General features: G+C 30.6%; 3 protein-coding genes across 3 annotated transcripts; 2 read left to right on the top strand and 1 right to left on the bottom strand.

Annotated features, from left to right (window-relative positions):
* Window positions 1-740: 740 nt before the first annotated feature.
* On the top strand, window positions 741-8700 carry LOC111427261 (uncharacterized). Its single transcript, XM_023062299.2, has 8 exons — window positions 741-849; window positions 905-1096; window positions 1154-2008; window positions 5429-5631; window positions 5685-6054; window positions 6104-6208; window positions 6437-8003; window positions 8061-8700. The coding sequence occupies exons 1-8, from the start codon at window positions 847-849 to the stop codon at window positions 8426-8428; spliced, it is 3663 nt and encodes a 1220-aa protein (XP_022918067.2). The 5' UTR covers window positions 741-846; the 3' UTR covers window positions 8429-8700.
* A 7653-nt stretch (window positions 8701-16353) lies between these two features.
* On the bottom strand, window positions 16354-17719 carry LOC111427250 (ubiquitin-conjugating enzyme E2 J1-like). The gene is made up of 4 exons (XM_023062278.2): window positions 17496-17719; window positions 17212-17417; window positions 16661-17160; window positions 16354-16603 (listed from the first exon to the last, which is right to left on the bottom strand). Exons 1-4 carry the CDS (start codon window positions 17533-17535, stop codon window positions 16522-16524), a joined length of 828 nt encoding a protein of 275 aa, XP_022918046.1. The 5' UTR covers window positions 17536-17719; the 3' UTR covers window positions 16354-16521.
* A 265-nt stretch (window positions 17720-17984) lies between these two features.
* On the top strand, window positions 17985-18762 carry LOC111427277 (exosome component 1 Csl4). The gene has a single exon (XM_023062330.2). The coding sequence runs from the start codon at window positions 18062-18064 to the stop codon at window positions 18656-18658; it is 597 nt and encodes a 198-aa protein (XP_022918098.1). The 5' UTR covers window positions 17985-18061; the 3' UTR covers window positions 18659-18762.
* Window positions 18763-21489: the final 2727 nt, after the last annotated feature.

Genomic DNA, 21489 nt, shown 5'->3' with positions numbered 1-21489 from the left:
CGGAAAAATTAAAAACATTAAACACAGATCCATCGGAATATAATGATCCCAACATTTCAGATGATTTTTCCATCGATTCCAATGAGTTTCTAGACAAAATCTTTAGTGAATTTGAAAATACATGTGATACTACAGGAAGTGCAACAACAAATGAATTTGAAGAGGACTTTGATATGGAACAATTTGAAAAGGATTTTTTTTCTGAGGATTTATTCAATGATACCAATGACATTATGGATAAATTAGATGTTAACCAAGAAACTGGTCCTAAAAAATTAGAAAATCAAGGTGATTATAAAAAGGAAATATTAACTAATACAAATAATGGAAATTTAAAACCAAAAATTTTAAATGTGGTTATGCTAAAACCATCTCAAACTAAAATAGAACAAACACATCCGAACGTTTGTAATAATAATAAAAGAATTAAAGTGACGGTTCGTAAAGATCCCGGTTGCAATATTTCTCAAGAACAAATACAAAAAATATTAAAAAAGCTACCTTCATCAAATGGTGAAACTGTTGTGTTAAATTTTAAATCTTCTAAGTTGAAAAAATCTATGTAATAGAATATTAATTCAAATATAATTTTTATTGTCATATTTATTTTATATTCTAAAATTATTTGTTTTCATTTTTCTAAAATTAAATAAAGCAAAATAAATTTTTGTTCAATTTAAACCAAAAACTTGGAATATAGGTTGGTAGCACTTATTGACCTTGTTTTTCTTTCCTTAACTAACTTCATTCCTTTCCATCTTGGAGCCGGTTTTTATTATTTCCTTCAAATTTGTCTCAATCACGTTATTTCCCATTTATAGCATTATTGAAATAAAATACAACGAAATGGTATGATAAAAATATTAGTGTATCATTAAAGAATATAATAAAACATATTTTGTAGGATGACATTAAAAGTAAAGCTGCAGAGACAGAGGCACTTATATCAAGCGTTCTAACCTCAAATCCACTTCGGATGACCATCAGAGATTTAGACCGACAATTTAAGGAGTTAAATGGATATCGAATCCCGTTTAGTGAATTAGGATATTGCAGTCTTGAGTCGTATTTGCACTCAATACCACATTGTTTAACAGTAAGTATTTTTGTTATGGTGTTTACAACTTTGTATTTAATGGATTGTTATTTTTAGGTTAATGGTAGAGGTTATGATGCAGAGCTTTGCTTAATGATAAGTCAAAAATCTGCGCACATAGACAGTTTAATTCGTAAACAAAGACCTCCAAAAAGAAAGCCAAGATTATCAATTCAAAATCCTAGGGTTAATTTTAGTAATCATCAGCCCATTTTTACTTATCAAAGTCCACAAATTCAAAAATCAGTTCCATTTGTTCAAAGGAGACGTTCGGAAGAATTTCATTTAAGAAAAACCCCAGATAATAATATTCCAAATGTCTCATCAACACTACAAAATAATATCACATCAAATGTACAACATATTCCTAGTTTGTTAAATCAAAGTCTACGGCAACCTCACAAAATATTTGAAAATGTTCCATCAACATCTCAAAATAATCAAAATCCTTCAATGGTTGGAGAAAAAATTTCCAATGCAGTTAACCCAATTTCTTTAACATCTAGAGGTGTAATACCAAAAAGTTACAACAACAAAAATAACTCTACAGTGTTAAAGAATAATGTACCATATTACATTCAGAATCGATTAAAAGAATTAATTAGTAATCATCCCGAAGGTTTACATAGTAGTAAATTAATTGAGCTATATAAAAAAAAATTTAAGCACAACTTAAATTATAGCGATTATGGCTACAAATCGATTACACATTTTTGTTTAGATTTTAAAACAATTTTTGCTTTTAAACATTTAAAAGATGGAAGTTTTCAAATTTATGATAAAGAATTAAATTTAAAACTTGAACATGGACCTGAAAAGGATGAAAAAGACATTGAAGAAAAACAATTTGACGATATTAATTGGGAGAAGACACATCAAAATAAAGATCCACCATTACCTGATGGTATTGAGGTAATAATTACTTCTATATGGTGTGTCCCAGATATTAAACATTTTGAAAATGGATTAAAATGTTTAAATTCATCATATATTGATGAATATTAAAGGTAGTTTTATTTAACCATTTTCAAAATTATCTGAGATATCATTGTATTTAAAAACATGATGTATATTTATAAGTATTAATTAGTATTGATTTAAAAATTGAAAAATGGGAGTGGTCAAATTAATTTAATTTAGTTTAAGGTCATAATTACAATGCTAAATTTCTTCTGAAATGGTATAGGAATTTTCTAATGGTAATAATTGTGTTTATATATCAAATCCAGTATCTTTCTCAAATTGCCAAGGTCACTTGTGGGCGAGTCCTCCAAACTTGATGATTTTTCTCAAGCTACCTTGGCGATTTAAAACGAAATCGTTCCATATACAGTCGAACCTGGATAAGTGGGATCTCTTGAGAACAACTTTAAAATCTCACTTATAGAGGTGTCCCTGTTATGAAAATCTTAATCCTATATACAGAGGTTTTTTTCTGGAATCAAAAAGAAATGAAACAATCAATTTCATTTAAACTAAAACAAACATTTTATTAATTAGAGAAAATAATTGGTTATATGCAATTGTTTTTTTTTAATTGTCTTCTATGTTTATTACAAGATTTTGTACTTCTTATTCTTCAACATCTTGTTCATCTTGATCCAAGTTTTCATTAAGATAAAGTTCCAAAATGTCGTCATCATTTTGATTTCCGCAAATAATTAAACCATTGTCCATGATTATGAAATTCCATGCAGTAGTCTGATCTTCACATCTTTCAGTAACAGTCATCCATTGTTCGCATTGTTTTGATGACTCATTTTCTTGTCTAAATCCAATAACTAATCCCGAAAGATAATGGAAGTTATCGACAAGTTTTTGTTATTTTTGTAATTTATTGGTAGTGTCTTAATATTTTGGAAACATCTTGGTTTCTTTGATTTTCTAATCCAAAGTAATGGTATTTTTCAGTCCTGTCTATAATGTTACTCGTTCTTTGCTGTTTTTGTTATCATGACAATCGTAGTTTTTGAAATAAATAGTTTTGTCAGGAAGACATTTTAAACATAATCTAGTCTCGTCGGCATTAAAAATGTTTTTCGGTTCATATTTCCTTGGAATTTCAGATGAATCGTTAATCCAAGCATTACAAACCGTGTTATTCATAGATTTTTTTGAATGTCAAATCATTCCTCTCTTTATAACCTTCTTCTCACAAAACCTTTAAGATTTAATTTTTTTGCAAAATCTAAGACCTTTTCTTTTAAACTGTTGCCATTAAATTTATAGATATATTTTGTGAGTTACACTGCTCTATCCATTTTGTAAAGCAATCTTCCAAAATTGGAAACTCTGGTAGCCATTTAAGTTTTCCGTGTACTTTGGACGATTCACCTAAAAGTTTATTTGCGTCTACTAAAATTCGTCGGTAGCGACCTATAAGATCTATTGTAACTTTAGCCCTCCAAAAGTTTAGGGCAAATGTAGGTCCTTAATGAACCTTAGTATTGCTCCAAGGTCTTGTTCCTTTATGCCGGTAGGTGCGACGCAATTACACAGTATATGTTCAGCCGTTTCTGACTCGACGTTGCAAAGTCGACAAGTTTGATCCTCAACTTGTCCAATGTGGAAGAGAGTGTCCTTTAATCCCCTTTGCTGAAGCATAAAACCTCTTAGGTTTTGTTTTGCGATGGAGATATCATACTCTTCGCTTATCTGTGATCTGGAAGTTCACAATCCTTGAGATTGCATCAGCTTGATTTTCCAGCCTGTTTTCAGTGATGAGGGCTTCTTTTGTATACAGGGTAATTGAAATTCGACCCCCACCATTGGATCTCAGAAACCATAAGAGATACAGAAATGGTTAAATAAAGGCAAAGTTGCATATTTTAGAGCTCATCATTTTTCAACTAAGTTTTTGGATCTAACCGTTTTAGTTTTTAAAATATGGCCGAAGAACAAAAAAATGACTTTTTCGTTTTTTGCCTATAACTTCTTTATTTTTTGTTTAAGGATTTAAATTTTTTACAATTTTTTCCGCCATTTTTAAGCTAGTTATGACGTCATCCCAATTTTTTTCAAATAGCAATCCCCCATTTTTATTACGGAATATGAAAGAGGATTTTTTTCTGAATTTGGTACAGCCAAAATTAATATTAACTGAATAAGAAAATTTTCGAGAAAAATTGCCTTAAAGTTTCCTGATTTTCCATTCATTTGAGGTAGAAAAATAGCAGTAGCCATGCGTAACCATGGCAACCAGTTGTTTTAGATATTTTATTAAGACAATGATTAATTTTTGACATTTGAAACAGTTGGTTGCCATGGTTACGCATAGCTACTGCTATTTTGCTATCTCAAGTAAATGGAAAATCATGAAACTTTAAGATAATTTTTCTCGAAAATTTTCTTAAGTAACCAATATTAATATTGATTGTACTAGATTCAGAAAAAAGTCGTCGTTCATATTCCGTAATAGAAATGGGTGACCTCATTTTGACTACAAGAAATATCATTTTGCACTCTGACAGAATCTTGAAGATAACAAAGACTCAACCCTTGATGACGACAACTTAATGTACTTAATGTTCAATAAATTTGTCATGCCTAGCCAACAATAAAATACTCTCTGCATACAACTATTTTTGGAGTTTTTACTCCATAATGGTGTTTCAGGTCAATTTGATTCGTGGAGTGTCCCACCAAGTATAACAGTATTATGATAAGTCTGACAAACTACCAAGAGCCATTATGTTAAAGTTTCTTTCTTGAATCTGCACCTTTCCGGAAAATTCCAAAGCAAGAATTCGAAAGAATTCCACAGAGCTTTAAATGATGAAGTGTAATTTCATTTTTTGACGCGGCAGTGAAGTTGAACCTTTGGACCAAGTGAAAGACAACAAAACAATAATGTTATGCAGATCTTTAAGTTTATAGGTACTTTGTACAGATTCCTAATATCTTTCCATTTTTTGATTATCTTCTCAGATTCTGTATCTTATGCTTTATTGCCAATCTAAAGATATAGTAGGAATTAACCTGTTGTTAGTAGAGGTGACGCCGCAGAGGGGAAAAAAATCTTACAATTAGATATATCTAGTGATTGTAATTTAGTGAGTAAACTTTTTTATAGTAATACCGGTATTAAGATTTTGATCCGGTATTGCAAGCTGTATATTAAAGTGGAACAACTCCTACTTATTGAGGCTAGAATGGGGAAAAATGATCCCAGTTATACAGGTTAAAATTAGCCTAGATAAAGAGGTGATTTTCACTAAAAAGGTGATTAGATCTTGGTTATAGAGGTTTCTCACTTACCCAGGGATCGCTTTCATTGTTTCATTTTTAAATCAATACTGAATTTCACAACCTTTACTTATTTTACAATTATAGGATGTTCTGCTAGAGTTCCACATGAAACAATTATTAAGTGATGTTGTATATGATGCAAATATAATTCGACAATGGATTGAAACCGACGTTTCATTGCAAGATTTTATTGATATTGAAGTAGCGGAAGTTTATGATCCAAGCAAATTTTGGATACATCTTCGACAACATTCAGATAATCTTAATCGGCTTATGGATAATATGCAGTAATTTACTAAATTAGTAAAAATTACGTTTTTATTATATCTTCGCTTTTTAGGATATTTTATCGCGCTAATAAAGATAAATATTACATTCCATATTACGCGATACGTGAAGGGATGTACCTCGCGAGCATCTTTGATGGGGAATATCATCGTGCTAAAGTTGTTGATTGCTCAAAGAAAATGGATGGTGATATAAAAGTGTTTTACGTTGATTATGGGACGATTGCTGTTGTTCGAGTTAAAACTGTTTGTTATTTGACTGTGGATTTTGTTAATTTCCCCGCACAAGCGATTAGGGCTAGATTATATGGGATACAACCCACTGTTAAGGATGAATTGTGGCCTCAACAAGCGTCTAGCAGGTTTTTGCAGTTAGTTCGCCACAAAAGTTTAGTTGCACAGATTTACGACATAGACGAAAATGTAATTAACCATTTCTTTTTCTTTTTATTTAATAATATTAATTTTTTAGGATATGATTCTTGATTTAATTGTCGTGGATACATCAACGCCTGGCCGTGACCTTTTCATAAATGACCTCTTAATCCAGGAACAATTAGCAACATTTTTCAATGAGGTCAGTAAGTCTTCCACTCCTTCAAATACTCCAGAAATCGATCAAAAAGCTCCTGTATCAAACGACGTTATTATAAATCTTGAAAAAAAACTCAAAAAGTTTTTAAATTTAAAATCTTAATTTGATTAAATTTTTAATTAATACTTTAACTTGTATACCATGCTTGTAAATTCAACGAAAATAGAAAGGCTATTTTTATCAGGAGCTTTTCGTTCATTAAAATTCTAGGAACCCAACGAAAAATCATCGAACGATTGCACACCAACTGTACCCAATGTTTATTTATATCCGACGCATGAAGAATTCGAAACGGGTACAACTTTAACTTATACTGCCATGTTACACCTTCAGGCATGCAATTTTAGTTATGACAGAATATTTCCGAAGTATTTTAAGAAGATTGAGAATGTTGAATCTAAAACTGAAGATAGTAATTCAAGTGATGACGAAATTATTAATGGGAATAATTTAGAAATTGTTGAAAAGGATTCAGAAAGTATTAAAAATGATTCAGAAAATAATACAGAAATTATTGAAAATGAATTAATTGCCCCATCAATTGGAAGTGTTCCTGAACATTTCATTAGTACTTTGGAAAATAGAAATTCGTTAAGACCACCACCTGGTTTTCGCAATTTGCCTCAAAATAGCTTTGGTGTTGATCCTAACCTAACTTATTTAATGTTTCTTTCCACTATGCATGCTTGTAAGATGATGAAGCATCAACCTTTTTATCACAATTATATTCCACCACATCTAAATCAACCACCAACGATGATGCCACCTTTAAATTATTACAATCCACCATACCCTATTGATCATATGAATTCACAACAACCTCAACATTTTAACTTTTATCCACCAAATTATCAACAGTATCACAACGTTGTTAATTATAATTGTTCACCAAATCCACCATCTGTTATAAATCGACCAAAAGAAAATATCAATATAAGAAAGTGCGAATACCAAAATGATGAAATTAAGATAACACCTGAAATAGGAGGTGAAAGAGATAGAAGCGAAAATCCTGAGATTAGATATGATAAAATAGATAATTTGGTTGAAAAAGAACCTGAAAAGAATGTAAATCTTAATATGATACCTGAAATAGGAGGTGAAAGAGATAGAAGTGAAAATCCTGAGATTAGATATGATAAAATAGATAATTTGGTTGAAAAAGAACCTGAAAAGAATGTAAATCTTAATATGATACCTGAAATAGGAGGTGAAAGAGATAGAAGTGAAAATCCTCAGTCACCTGAAAAGAATTTAAATCTTAATAAAAACAAAAAAAGCAAAGAGGCTGTAAATTCTTTTAATTCATCAGAATTGAAAGTTAAAGATTCAAATGAAAGTAAAACACCAAAAGAAGTTGAAGAAAATAAAACTTCTAAAAATTTAGATCTTGAAGCTTCAAATAATGTAGTTGTCCAAACCATAAAGGTCGAAGAAAACGAAAAAAATTTGATTGAAAATTCTTGTGTAGAACAAATTACAAATTCTTTCAAATCAATGGAATCCAATCTTAAAGATTTGAATCAACAAAACGTGAATAAACGAAATTTAAACGATGAGGATGATAATGAAAAAAATTTGACAGAAATGATTCCAGAAAAGATTTCAACAGAATCTAATTTTGATGATTTAAATCAAAACACCATAACGAAATCATCCAATAATGAAATTGACGAAAAGATGATTGAAAGTCCCATTAAGAGTTTAAATATTTTAAATGCAACTAATGATGAGTATCAATCAGCATTAGAAAATGAAATAAAAATTACTTTTCATGGTAAGTATTTATTTAAGAATTAAAAAATGCTTTTTAAAGAACCTAATTTTTGATTAGATTTTGGATCGGCATCTTTACACATCGTCACTGATAGCGATGATAAATATTTGATACTTCAAGAATTTCGAAAAGAACTTTTAAATTCGTTTCCTCTTGAAATAGTTCGGCGCGCGATCGCGACTGCTCCCGTTTTAATTAATATAGACAATATTTTGTTGGATGAAATCCCCTCTGATTTAAAAGCTGATATGTTAACCAATAACATAATTACAAGCAGCTGTAATAAAATCGATATTTTTCCTGTTAATCAAATAAGAGAGGTGTTTAGGGCTATATATGGAAACGTTTCGATAAAGCCAGAACATGATATTTTTCTTAAAGAAATTGACTGTTATTTTACAAATAACAATGATGGATCTGATTAAATTGGTTTCAATATTAAATACTTTAATAAGAATCTTTAATTTAGTTTTAAGTTGTATTAAAACAAATTGTTAAAACAAAATATTCTTTTGTGTTTGTGTTACCAATTTGAGTAAGGCTATAAGTATTCTTTTAATCGTTAAATGTTTGTTATGAATGAGTTTTTATTTTTTTTTATAGGTTTTACTTTAGTTTTCCGTTAATATGCGGTAGGCACTTTTTTTATTTGCATTGTGATTCTTTTTATATTAAATTAAAAATGAAAATAAAAGAATTTTTTATTAAATTTTGTTGACCCAAAACAGGTAAGTATATTTGCTAATTATGAAACTATTCCGGAAATTCTTCAGACGCGCAGCTAAACTCGAATATTTCTAGTTTTAGGTCTAGTGTTAGTTTTAGTTTAATAAAAATATACAACAATGTATCGCTAATAAGAATTAAAACTACAGCTGAGTTGAAAAAGATAGTAATAATCCCAATCTATAAAAAAGGAGGCAAGTCCTGCTATGATAACTATCGTCCAATAACAGTCATATCGAATCTTGCAAAAATTTATTAGAAGACAAGATCCGAACTTGCGATGTTTCAACTGTTGGAAAATATTACCTTGGGATTAAATGAAAAACAGACCACAACAACATTGTTCATAGATCTTACAAAAGCCTTTGATAGTATACGTTAGTGTTTTTCAACCTTTTTCATGACACGACCCCCCTAGTAACAAAAAATATTTCGCGACCCCCCCCCTTTTTTTCATGTATGTTAAAAATATTTAATCCATACAAAAATTTACGACAATAGTTGTCGTTATTTATGACGACAATTATTTGAAATTTGGGTTTACTGTGATTGAGAATAAACCGCAGTGTGTAATTTGCTTTGAAATTTTGTCAAGAGAAAGCATGAAACCATCGAAGTTGGTACGCCACCTAAACACAAAACATCCTAATGAAAAAATAAACCCGTGGAATTTTTTGAGCGAAAACTAAAAGGTCTTGAACATCAAAAAACTGCTATAGGACAAATGTCCAACCTAAATGAGAAAGTTACTCGCTAGTTATCGAGTAGCTTTTCGTGTGGCTAAAGCAGGAAAACCTCACAGTATTGCCGAAAATTTGATTTTGCCAGCGGCTTTAGATATAGCAGAAATTATGTTTGGCAAACAAGAGGTCGAAAAGCTCAAAAGTATACCTCTCTCTGACAATACTATTCAACGCAGGATAAGCAATATGGCGACTGACGTTCGTGATCAAGTCATAGAAAAAATAAAGAAAAGTTCTTTTGTGTCCTTACAATTTGATGAATCAACTGATATTGCGGGTTGTGCGCAGTGAGTAGCTTTGTGCGTTTTGAATCCAATGAAATATTGATGGAAGAAATACTATTTTGCAAGGCACTTCCCAAAAATGCTACAGGTCAGTTCTTGCATGACATGTTCGTTGAAGCTAGGCCAGATATGAATATCGATTGGGCACAACAATGCATTGCTATTTGTAGTGACAGAGCAAAAGCCATGACTGGTGCGAAGAGTGGATTTATTGCTAGACTGAAAGAACAAATGCCAAACGCTTGTTGGATGCACTGCTTTCTCCATCGCCAAGCTCTTGCAGCCAAAACCTTGCCACAAGAATACAGTCAAGTTCTAAATATTATTATTAACATTGTAAATTCTATCAAAGGAAAAGCGTTGCAGACTCGATTGTTTCGAATCATTTGTGAAGATATGGGGGCACTACACCGCAATTTGCTTTACCACACAGAGTTTAGGTAGTTATCAAAAGGCAAAGTACTGACCAGAGTTATGGAACTTCGCGCTGAACTATTAGTATATTTACAACAAGCCAAGTCACATTACTCTGAATTCATTTCTGACCCTGAATTCCTTTTGAAATTGGCTTTTCTTTCCGACTTATTTGAGCATTTAAACAACTTGAATAAAAGTCTTCAAGGGCGGGATGAAAATGTCATTACAGCAAAAGACAAACTCCATAGCTTTATAAAAAAATTGAATTGTGGTCATCATCTATAAATCAAAACAACTTTGATTCATTTTCGTCGACACAGTCTTTCATTGAAGAAGTCGGAAGCGAGATAAACATTAACTCATATATATCTGGTATGAAAATGGTGTTAGATAATTTGAAGAAAGAGTTGTGTCATTACTTCTCAGTGCAAGAGATATCGATTAACACTGGGCAAAGATGCATCTTAAATCCGTTTTTAAATGCAGCTATAAATGAAGCAAATTTAGCAACTAAGCTCAAAGAGAATCTGCTGGAATTATCTGCCGATGGGATGTTACACTTGAAATTCAAGTCTGAAAATTTGGATACCTTTTGGTTAAAAAGAAAAACAATACCCGGAATTAACAACCGAGGCTTTGAAGTGTTTGATTCCATTTTCTACCTCGTACTTGTGCGAGTTGTCATTTTCATCAATGGCAAAAATAAAAAGTAAACTAAGAAATCGCTTAAATTTGGAAAACGATTTAATACTTAAAATTGCAAAAACGGATTCACGATGGGAGAAATTGATTGAACAAACTCAAGCGCAACCTTCACATTAAAATGAACGAGTACTCGAAGATTTTATTTTTTGTTAATGTGTTTGTATAAACAACAATATTCAATCCTTTTGACCAAGTTGGAGAGACTTGGCTTTAGAGGTGTTAACTTCTCATGAATGAAATCTTATCTATCAGAGAGGTTACAATGTGTAGTTGCTAACAGGGAACAGAAATAAGAGCAGCTTGGAGGGAAGTCAAGCTGGGAGTACCTCAGGGTTCCATATTGGGTCCTCTATTGTTCCTCCTATATGGAATGACTTACCACGTACAACATTACGATAATGTTTGCGGATGACACAACGACCGTGGCGAGGTGTAGCACTGATTATGAAATCCGAAAATCAGTTACTATGGATCTGAATAAACTTGCGGATTGGTTTGAAGCGAACAACATAAAATTAAGTACAAAAAAAAACGAAAATTGTTAACTATCACTTATGCTCTGACCAAATCAAGGCTTCAGTGTTGAAGAGATTTCGTTTGTGGGTTGGAAAATGGATCCTGGACTGTCTTAGACCAATTATATTAATTCCCTAGGTGGCAAGATCAGTCATTTCTCATATACTATTCGGAGTATTTCCAGATCAGCTGGTATTGAAGCAGCATTAAATGCCTATTATGCATATGTTCATTCCTTGCTAAAGTTGTTTTTTGAGGCCGTGGTATTGGTATAGATAGAATCTTCATACTACAGAAGAAGTATGTAAGAGCAATCTTTGGTCTAAAAAATACTGATAGCTGTAGAAGTTACTTAAAAGACTATATAAAATACCTACCTTGTATGAAATTTATATTCTGGAATGTGCCGTATTGGTTAGCAAGAATTACTTATTATTATTATTAACACTAGCTCTAGAACTAACATTACATCTAGAACTAGAAACATTCGGGTTTAGCCGTCTTAAGAGACGAACTAGAAAGTTTCGACGTGCGTCTCTAGTGTTAGTTCTAGTTTTACTCTAGCACTGTACTCTAGCCGTCTTTAGAGACGTGCGGCTAAACCCAAATGATTCTAGTTCTAGGTATAGTGTTAGTTCTAGTTTTACACTTGCACTGTCACTAGAACTATGATTCCGTGATTCAAAATGCCGGGATCCCGGACGATTTATGAGCAGAGATTCTAAAAATTAATAAGGCAACTAAAGGTACGTATTTTATACCATCGAACAGATATGTCACAGATACTTCAAAAGGGAACGCAAGTTGACAAAGATATATTTTCTCAACGCTTGTCTAAAACTGCAATTTTAAAAGATATTACAAGAGTTTGACGATGGTATATGTTCAAATTTAACTGAAAAGAGGCTTCCTCAAAAACAACATCTCATAATGAAACTATAATAAGTTAGGATTCGTTCAGTTCGCGATGTCCATGTGAGATATTTTGCAAAGACGATTGCAGGCAGCTTTAGATGAAGCACTAACACCAATAACAACTGTACCTACGAATAAAAAATAAGAGAAGAAATGACGATTTTTGAAAAAACTGGTACCAATGGAACAGATTTGAAAACGATGGATCAATTGTACCAACAAGCGTGGAATCAGAAAGGTCTTTTTCTGTGGTCGATCAAATTTCGATCTTCCCTGAATGACGAAACTACCGCTGCTCTGTGTTTCTTACAGTGATGGGCGCTGGGTATACAGTGTGTCCCCGGATAGGTGAAACGACTCTTATAAAATGTAAATTTTTTTCGATATTAACTGTCATCTTTTGGGGTTCAGGCCTGCTTGATTAAAGACAAATTTTGAACATATTTTCAAATTTTAAAAAACAAGTGAGTGTTGATACTGAAGCTAAAACTTCTTGTGTGTCAGGTAAAGTACCTTTTCTGTTTACAGTATGGTAAAATGTTACTAAGAAGTTTTATTCAGAATGAAAAGTTATGGCCATATGCAAATTTTCATCAGCCACCTTTGATAAAACCTATTGTTTATTATTTTCGTCAATAGTACCTTATTAAGACTTTTTGTTTTGAGATTCAGATTATTAGGGAGAAATAAACTAACCGTTCTGAAAATGTTCACAAGAAATTAAGTGTGTGTTCGCCCACAAAGGAAAACAGTTGATCATAGTTAATCAGTTTCATCATAATTTTTTTTTCTTAGAGTGAATACTTACTGCTGTAAGAAATCTTTTGATTAAACGCCAACAAGTACTTCTTTTAATTGCAGTATTTGAAAATTTTTCACAAAATAAAGCAATAATCGGTTTTTTCCTGGTTCCATAACACTGAATCGCGTAAACTTTTTCTTGTAATGTTAACATTCTGTTTAAAAAACACTTTAAGTTTACTAAATTACAGTTTGAGAGATTAGCAGTGACAGGAAAGCAATTTTGTTTTTCCATGGCAGTCTTTGTTAGAAATAAAATTGTTTGATATGGATTTTTTCAAAGTAGGCCGATCAATCCGAAAATTTGCATATGCCCATAGTTTTTCATTCTGAACAAAACTTCTTAGTAACACTTTCACGTACTGTAAACAGAAAAGGTACTTTACCTGCCACAAAAAGAGTTTTTCTTTCACTGTCAAGGCTCACTTGTTTTTTAATAATTGATAATATGTTCAAAATTAGTCGTTAATCAAGCAGGGCTAAACCCCAAAAGATGACAATTAATATCGAAAAAATTTTATCTTTTATAAGAGTCGTTTCACCTATCCGGGGACACACTGTATACCCGGCGGGTAGGTATTTATAAAATGGGTATTTACCCCGACCCAGAGTAATACTCAGTTCCACTTGAGTTTTGTCACAATGTTTATTTATTTACGCCAGTTCTTCTTCGTGGTCTTCATTTCGTATGTGGTCCCTCTGGGTTACACCCAGCATCGACCTCTCCATCTTTGTTTGCGTTACTTTGAGCCTCCTGGCAGTGGCCACCGTTAATGTTCAAGCTTTGGAGCCGTATGTCATAACCGGAAGTACGCTCTTGAAGATGTCTCTAAGTTTCCCGTAGGCTGCTTATGCGAGTGTGATTCTTCTGCTTAGTTTGCTTGTTTGATTATCTCTCGATACGCGAATCATGGCCAAGATATACATAGCTGTCAAACCTCTCAATCTCATTATCCCCAATGTTGATGTTGTGTTGGGAACAAGATTTGTCATAAATTTTGATTTCTCCACGTTGATATTTAACCCGACTCTTGCACACATCTCCTGTAAGTCGTTCAGCATGGGTTTTATCTCTCCAAGGCTATCCAAAATAAGAACTATATCATCCGCGTAGCGCAAATTACTTAAGTATTTACCATTAATGTTTACGCCTTTTTGGGTCCAATCTAGTTGTTTAAATGCACTCTCCAGGACTGTAATGAACAATTTGGGTTCAATATTGTATCGCCTTGTCTTACCTCACGCCCAATGGGTATTCAGTCAGTATTTTCATGCAATTTTACCGTCATAGTATTAGCATTCTTGTAGATGTTATAAATAAGTTTGGTGTATCGATAATCGACTTTACTAATTACTAAAGAAAACTTCACGCTATAATTAATGTTTGTAAACAAAACTAACCTTACGTAACATTCCTTCACGGTTTAATTGGCATTTCAAAAGAAAAATTCACGCTATGATTGGCATTACTAATCACTAAAGAAAACTTCACGCTATAATTAATGTTTGTAAACAGAACTAACCTTACCTAACATTCCTTCACGGTTTAATTGGCATTTCAAAAGAAAACTTCACGCTATAATTAATGTTTGTAAACAGAACTAACCTTACCTAACATTCCTTCACGGTTTAATTGGCATTTCAAAAGAAAACTTCACGCTATAATTAATGTTTGTAAACAGAACTAACCTTAAGTAACATTCCTTCACGGTTTAATTGGCATTTCAAAAGAAAACTTCACGCTATGATTGGCATTACTAATTACTAAAGAAAACTTCACGCTATAATTAATGTTTGTAAACAGAACTAACCTTACGTAACATTCCCGATCGTGACTACGCCAGAAAACATGAAAAAGCGGATAAGAAATGCATGCAGAAATAGTATCCAAGAAAACCTTTTAAGATGTAAAGAAAGTTTTCGTAGAAGGGTTAATAAATATATTGAAGTGGGTGGGGAGATATTTGAACATTTATTATAAATTTTATACTTGTTGATTAATAGTATAGTTTAATCATTTTTTTATAAATAAACAATATTAAAAACTATTTGAATAAAAAAATTATTTAGATTTTGTCTCACGTTAAATGGACCACCTGTATGTATGTATATGTTGTTTTGTACTTTTATGTAAGTTATTCAAATTTTAGTAAAATTTCTTAATCTTGAACAATCATAAAAAAATTCTCATCTCAAATTAAATTATTATATTAAATTATTCTACAAGTAAGAATACCTATTTATTTTTTAAAAATCTTATTGCTATAAGTGAGACCACATGTTGTAATATTCTTTTTATCAAGAAAAAAGTGTAGTACATCTTTTGTGGTTTTTCTTTATAAAAAGAATTTTACAACTAAGATAACCTATATCCTATAACCTACTCTTATAACTAATTGTAAGATAAAAAAAATGTTAAATAGGTGTTCTTTACTTGTAGTCTGAAGAAGCTGGGGATCTCTGCGGAAACATCACAAATATATGTGTTTTAATTGAAACAATCTCGTTTGAGAAGAAAAATTTCTTTAGGTTATTCAAACATAAACAGAGATAAAAAAATCAAAAATACCACTAATATGGCTTAAATTTAACTTTATATTTAAATGACCTACATAAATTATTAGAATGTTTATGTTTAATTTGTTTACAAATAAGAATTTTATTTTAGTTAACAAGAAACATTTCATGTTTCAATAATATGTATCAGAAATGTTTCTGAAACGCAAATTTGTTTACTGGGGTGTGTATGTGGGTAGTGAGACGCCACTAGGACGGGTGAGACAAGTAAAAAGGAACTGGGCATCATGCTTATCACGACGGGTCGGACTCATAGACTTTAGAAAGAATACTGAGGTTTAATTGGAATGTGTTATATTTATATTATTAAAACAGACGAGAGTGATTAAATCGGGGAAAGATATTGAATAGAGACCAAATTGAAATTCTTTACAACCTTTAATTAATTTTAAATCTGCATAGATTTATTTTATTTTTTGTTCCATTGTTATTTATTATAACATATATGTTACATATTCTTATTATATTAGAAATAAATGTTTATTTACCACTATTTTTTTATTGTTTCAATTTGGACTTGTATCATGATTTTAAAATAATAGGAATACCAAAAATTGGTATTAAGATTTTGGTAGGGTATTGAAAGCACTATTGCCAAACAATTAATCAAAAATAATAAATACCATTGCATAAGAAATCTACATGTTAACACAAAACTGATGTAACCTATTAAAAAAAATTTATTGCTTTATTATAGTTTATTTGTATTTTAATAATACACATATAGAAAACAACTACAAACAATTATTAATAATTAGAAATATTCTACTACAATAAACAATGCTTACTATATTTATTTAATATGTACAGTAACAAAAAAAACTGATGTATGTATTACAAAAAGAAAAATCTTCGAATAATTAATAAGGTAATTGTTGAAATAATTGCCCATACAACAGCAGACCACATTCTATCTCTGCAAAAAAAATTGAGTTAATAATTAATTAATATAAAAAATTTAAATCTAATTTACCTATTAGATCTTTGAATGGAAGCTTGAAGCAAAACATCTGGTAAACTTTCTTGAACGACTTCAAGAGAACCAGGTTGGTTTAATGTACCACTTCCTCTTTGTCTAAGTCCATCAACACCATTTTGTAATTCTAAATCATTATTATCCTTTTCTGTCTTTACTGGTCGATTACTTTCCTCTTCACCTTTTAACGCGATTTGTTTAAGTAAGGTCGATTCTTCTGTGGATAACAATGTTCTCCCTACAGATTTACCAGTTACAAGTTTATCTTGTATACGCCCACAAATATGGCATTCCCAATTTTGCGATTTTTTTGCCAACACCTTACGTTCTTCAGCAGTGTAATCTAAGGAACCTACAGTACCAGCTGCTGGAGTTGGCATAAATGCAATTAAAGCTAATAAAGCTGTACGTATAGACCAGGATGGTTGCCAACTTTCTGGGTGATAACCAGATATTGACAAACAAATTTTCTTGTTAGTTTCAAATCGACCATTTGGCTACAAATTAAATTGAATTAATTTATTGTTGAGATTATATTTTAAGATTACTGTTAATAAAATTATATTTGGTGGTTGCATTGGGTATTGGGTGGGTAATAAAATTCTTCCGTGGTATAAACCACCATCGAATTCAGTACTCGGTGGTCCCCTGACTGTAAAATGCCATTCAAAAAGGTTGTCTTCTAATGGACAAGCGTGGTATTCTTCTGTTGCTTCAGCTAATTCCATTGCCTCTCGCATAAGGCGTTTAACACCTAAATTATTGTTGAAATAAGTTATTTTGAAATATGTTAATGATAAAAATTAATGCAGTAATTGCTAAGTTTACTTACCCGGACTTTTTAAGTTATATTTGGTTTGTAATGAATCCATAATACTTTTCCTGTTAATATTTACGAAGAAAACTTGAATTTTGGATTACAAAAGGAACGAAAATCGTTTCTTTTTATTATTCAACTGACGTGTCGTTCGCAATGAATATAACTACCCAAAGTGAAGTACTTTACAATAAACAAACAAGACACGCACTTGACAGTTAATTGTTGTAAATTTTGACATTTCAAGGTTAAAAAAGTTTTTGTAAACACTAAATTAATTCTTTTAAATTTTTCGAAAAAAAATCATTATATGCATGGTAATTACACAAAATCACCAAAAATAGGTTTTATTTTATTATCAATAAATAAATTTATTTTAATTATGTAATATAGATGTAAGAAAAAGTCTATTAGAAAAAGATGCACTATTTACTCAACCAATCAAAACAATCCACACTACCATTTTTAAAGCACCATCTAACACAACATTGTAAAATCATTGATTGACATTTGACGTTTCAAACTGTTAAAAGATGATTTGAGGTTATGTGAAACGTGATTATTTTAAATTTTCAATAATAATGGACGAAAAGCCGCTAATATGTATCCCAGGACACCGATTATGCCTATTAGATAAAACCCACGTGAACGGTAACGGTACGTACGAAAGACACGGTTACATATATTCGAATTTAACCGGAGTAGTAAAAATAATCACAAAAAACGGGGTAAATATCGTAGAAGTACACAGTATTGGAGAACAAACATTAATTCCTACTCAAGGAGACGTCGTAACGGCCCAAATAAACATTGTAACACAACAGTTTTGTAAATGTTTAATAAAGTGTATCGGTGAGGTGGTTTTAAATCGGCCGTATCGCGGTATTTTGCGAAAAGAGGACGTTAGAGCAACCGAAAAGGATCGGATTGAGATGTATAAATGTTTTCGACCGGGCGATATTATTTTAGCACGGGTTTTACCGATCACCGAAAGTCATACTTATCAATTATCAACAGCGGAGAATGAATTAGGTGTTGTTATTGCTCATTCGGAAGCTGGACATTCCATGGTTCCAATTTCTTGGACTGAGATGCAATGCCCTAAAACGTTAATTAAACAATCGCGTAAAGTTGCTAAAATTGTCCCAGAAAATTATAATCCAAATAATAATGATTAATAGATAATAACAAATTAATTAATTAATAATTACTGAATTATATTATTAAGTTAGATGGAGATTTTTATTAATTGAATAAAGATTGTATCTAAAAATCTTGAAAACTATTTTTATATTGTATTAATTCCTTAAAAGTTCATTATCAGGAAGGTTTTCATTTTTATTGATTTCCTTTTATTGCACCATATTTATTATTATTCAAGATAATTGATTGGAATTGTTTTGATGTCCTCGAAATATTTTAAAATGATATCAATAAAAAAATGTATAACAGGTGATTGATTATTTTTGTTACTTATTGAGTTGATTTTTAATAAAGTAAGATTATCTGATTAATTTTTAGGATTATTTCTAAGTAACTCGAATCGCTAAGGGAGTGGAAGAATACTTCGAGTTAAAGAAAAATTAGTTGAATTTCAGCTCTAAAGAAAAGAATTAGAAATGTACTTTTCTAATACGTATATTTAACCTTTCAAATACTTCAATAAAAATATACAACAATCTACTACTCAATAACACTAGACCTAGAACTAGAATGTTTCGGGTTCTTCGATAAGACAATTCCATTCTTTACTTTCATTAGTTTATAGCATGTTTTTACAGTAAATTTGTACTTTGTAAAAATCGTATTCAAAAATAAATAGTTACCAAAAATGTCAAAATTTCATAGGGACTTTAGGTAATACCAACAGAAACCCTAAAAATTTTAACTTTGAATTATGTTAAAGAATTATCCTCTAATATTGTTTTGCAATAAATAACAGTGAAATTCCCCTAATTCGAACTTCTATATGTCGAATTTTCCAAAGAATAAATTACAGCAAAGACGAGCACTCACTCTATAAAGAGGTTTTAGGTCCTGTCAAATGTCCTATCCCAACAATGTTAAAAATCTCGGTTATACATTTTTGCATGTTTTATATTGCCTATAACGAGCGGATGAAGTCGTGGATTCAAAAAAATATTAAAATATAAAGCGCAATATTAACGGTTATAATTTTATTATTGTTAGGTTATCCAACTTGACTCGGTTACCATGGTGATTAAGATCCAAATATTGCAGGTGCTTGTCAAAATTGAAATTAAATTTAAGTTTTTTTAAGGAAAAAATCTTATTTAATTGGTTTAAAAGGCTGTATTTAACTCAAAATTGGTTTATCTAGGGTATTATAAACCAGGTAAGTGGATTAAATAAAAAAAAAATATTTTTAATAATTAAAATAATAAAAATTAGGTTAGAATTGATAAAAAAATCGGAATAAAATTTTATTATTTAAGGTTATCCAACTTGACTCGGTTACCATGGTGATTAAGATCCAAATATTGCAGTTGCTTGTCAAAATTGACGTTGAATTTAAGTTTTTTTAATGAAAAACACATAATTAATTGGATTTAAAGGTTGTATTTCATTTAAAATGGGTAAATGGATGAAATTATAAGCAAGGTAAGTGGATTAAATCAAAAAAAAATATTTTTTTTAGATCAATTAAAATGTACAAGAATTTAGGGTTAAATAACAATTAAAACTAGAACTAACACTAGACCTAGAACTAGAAACAGTCGGGTTTAGTCGTGAAAAAAACTTTCCGTTGTCAATGTCAACTTTAATTTTATTATTATATTCGTAATCTTTTATCTCAAAAAACCAAAAAGTTCGAATCATCACTTCCGGTTTGAAACGTCAACGTCAATTTTGACATATTTGTCATCTTCATTAAAAAACCTTTAAAATGAGTGCAAAGATGACGCACTTATTTCAAAAAACAAAAAAGTTAGTATAAAAAACGTTAAACCCGAAGTTAGCAACAATGAAGATAGCAATTTAATTTTTAAATATTAATACCAACCTTAATTTTTTATTTTTTTTATTATATTTTTGTTTTTGTGACAAATATTAAGACATTTTATAAAAATTAAAAATATGTCAAAATGACATTGACATTTCAAATCGGAAGTCGCTTATATCTCGAATAATATTGGAATTAAACTTCATTAATATTGAAGATAAATATGTCGTGTTTATACTCATTTTAAAGGATTTTGAATGAATATTACAAATATAATAACAATAATAAACAAGTTTATTGTTCACAAAAATCAGCATACATATTCGTGAAGTATAAAAAAAATAAAAATTACATATTATATAAATTTATGAACAAAAGGTGATGTTCGATAATTCCTATCGTTCTTCCACAAATATGTCAAAATTGAGGTTGACATTTTAAATCTGAAGTTAGTTATCATATAATAGACAAATGGACAACTTCATGATGTATTCTTTATTAAAAAAAACCTTTAAAATGAGTCCAAACATGACGCACTTATCTCAAAAAACAAAAAAGTTTGAATAAAAAAATGTAAAACCCGAAGTTAGCAACAATGAAGATAGCAATTTAATTATTAAATATTAATACCAACCTTAATTTTTATTTTCCTTTAATTTTATTTTTGTTTTTGTGATAAATTTTAAGACATTTTATAAAAATTAAGAATTTGTCAAAATTGACATTTCAAACTGGAAGTTGCTTATATCTCGACTAATATTGGAATTAAACGTATCATGTTTGGGCTCATTTTAAAGGATTTTTCACGATAATTACAAATATGTCAAAATTGACGTTGACATTTGTAACTGAAAGTTGACCATAACTTCATTAATATTGTAGGTAAATATGTCGTGTTTGTACTCATTTTAAAGGATTTTTAATGAAGATTACAAATATGTTAAAATTGAGGTTGACATTTTAAATCTGAAGACGCACGGCTAAACCCGAAACTTTCTAGTTCTAGGTCTAGTGTTAGTTCTAGTTTTAATTGTTGCTAAGTGT

The sequence above is a fragment of the Onthophagus taurus genome, chromosome 2 (assembly GCF_036711975.1).
Source record: "Onthophagus taurus isolate NC chromosome 2, IU_Otau_3.0, whole genome shotgun sequence".
NCBI classification, from domain to species: domain Eukaryota; kingdom Metazoa; phylum Arthropoda; class Insecta; order Coleoptera; family Scarabaeidae; genus Onthophagus; species Onthophagus taurus.
Note: the sequence above shows the minus strand (reverse complement) of the source record. Positions and strands in the feature narration are given on the sequence as shown.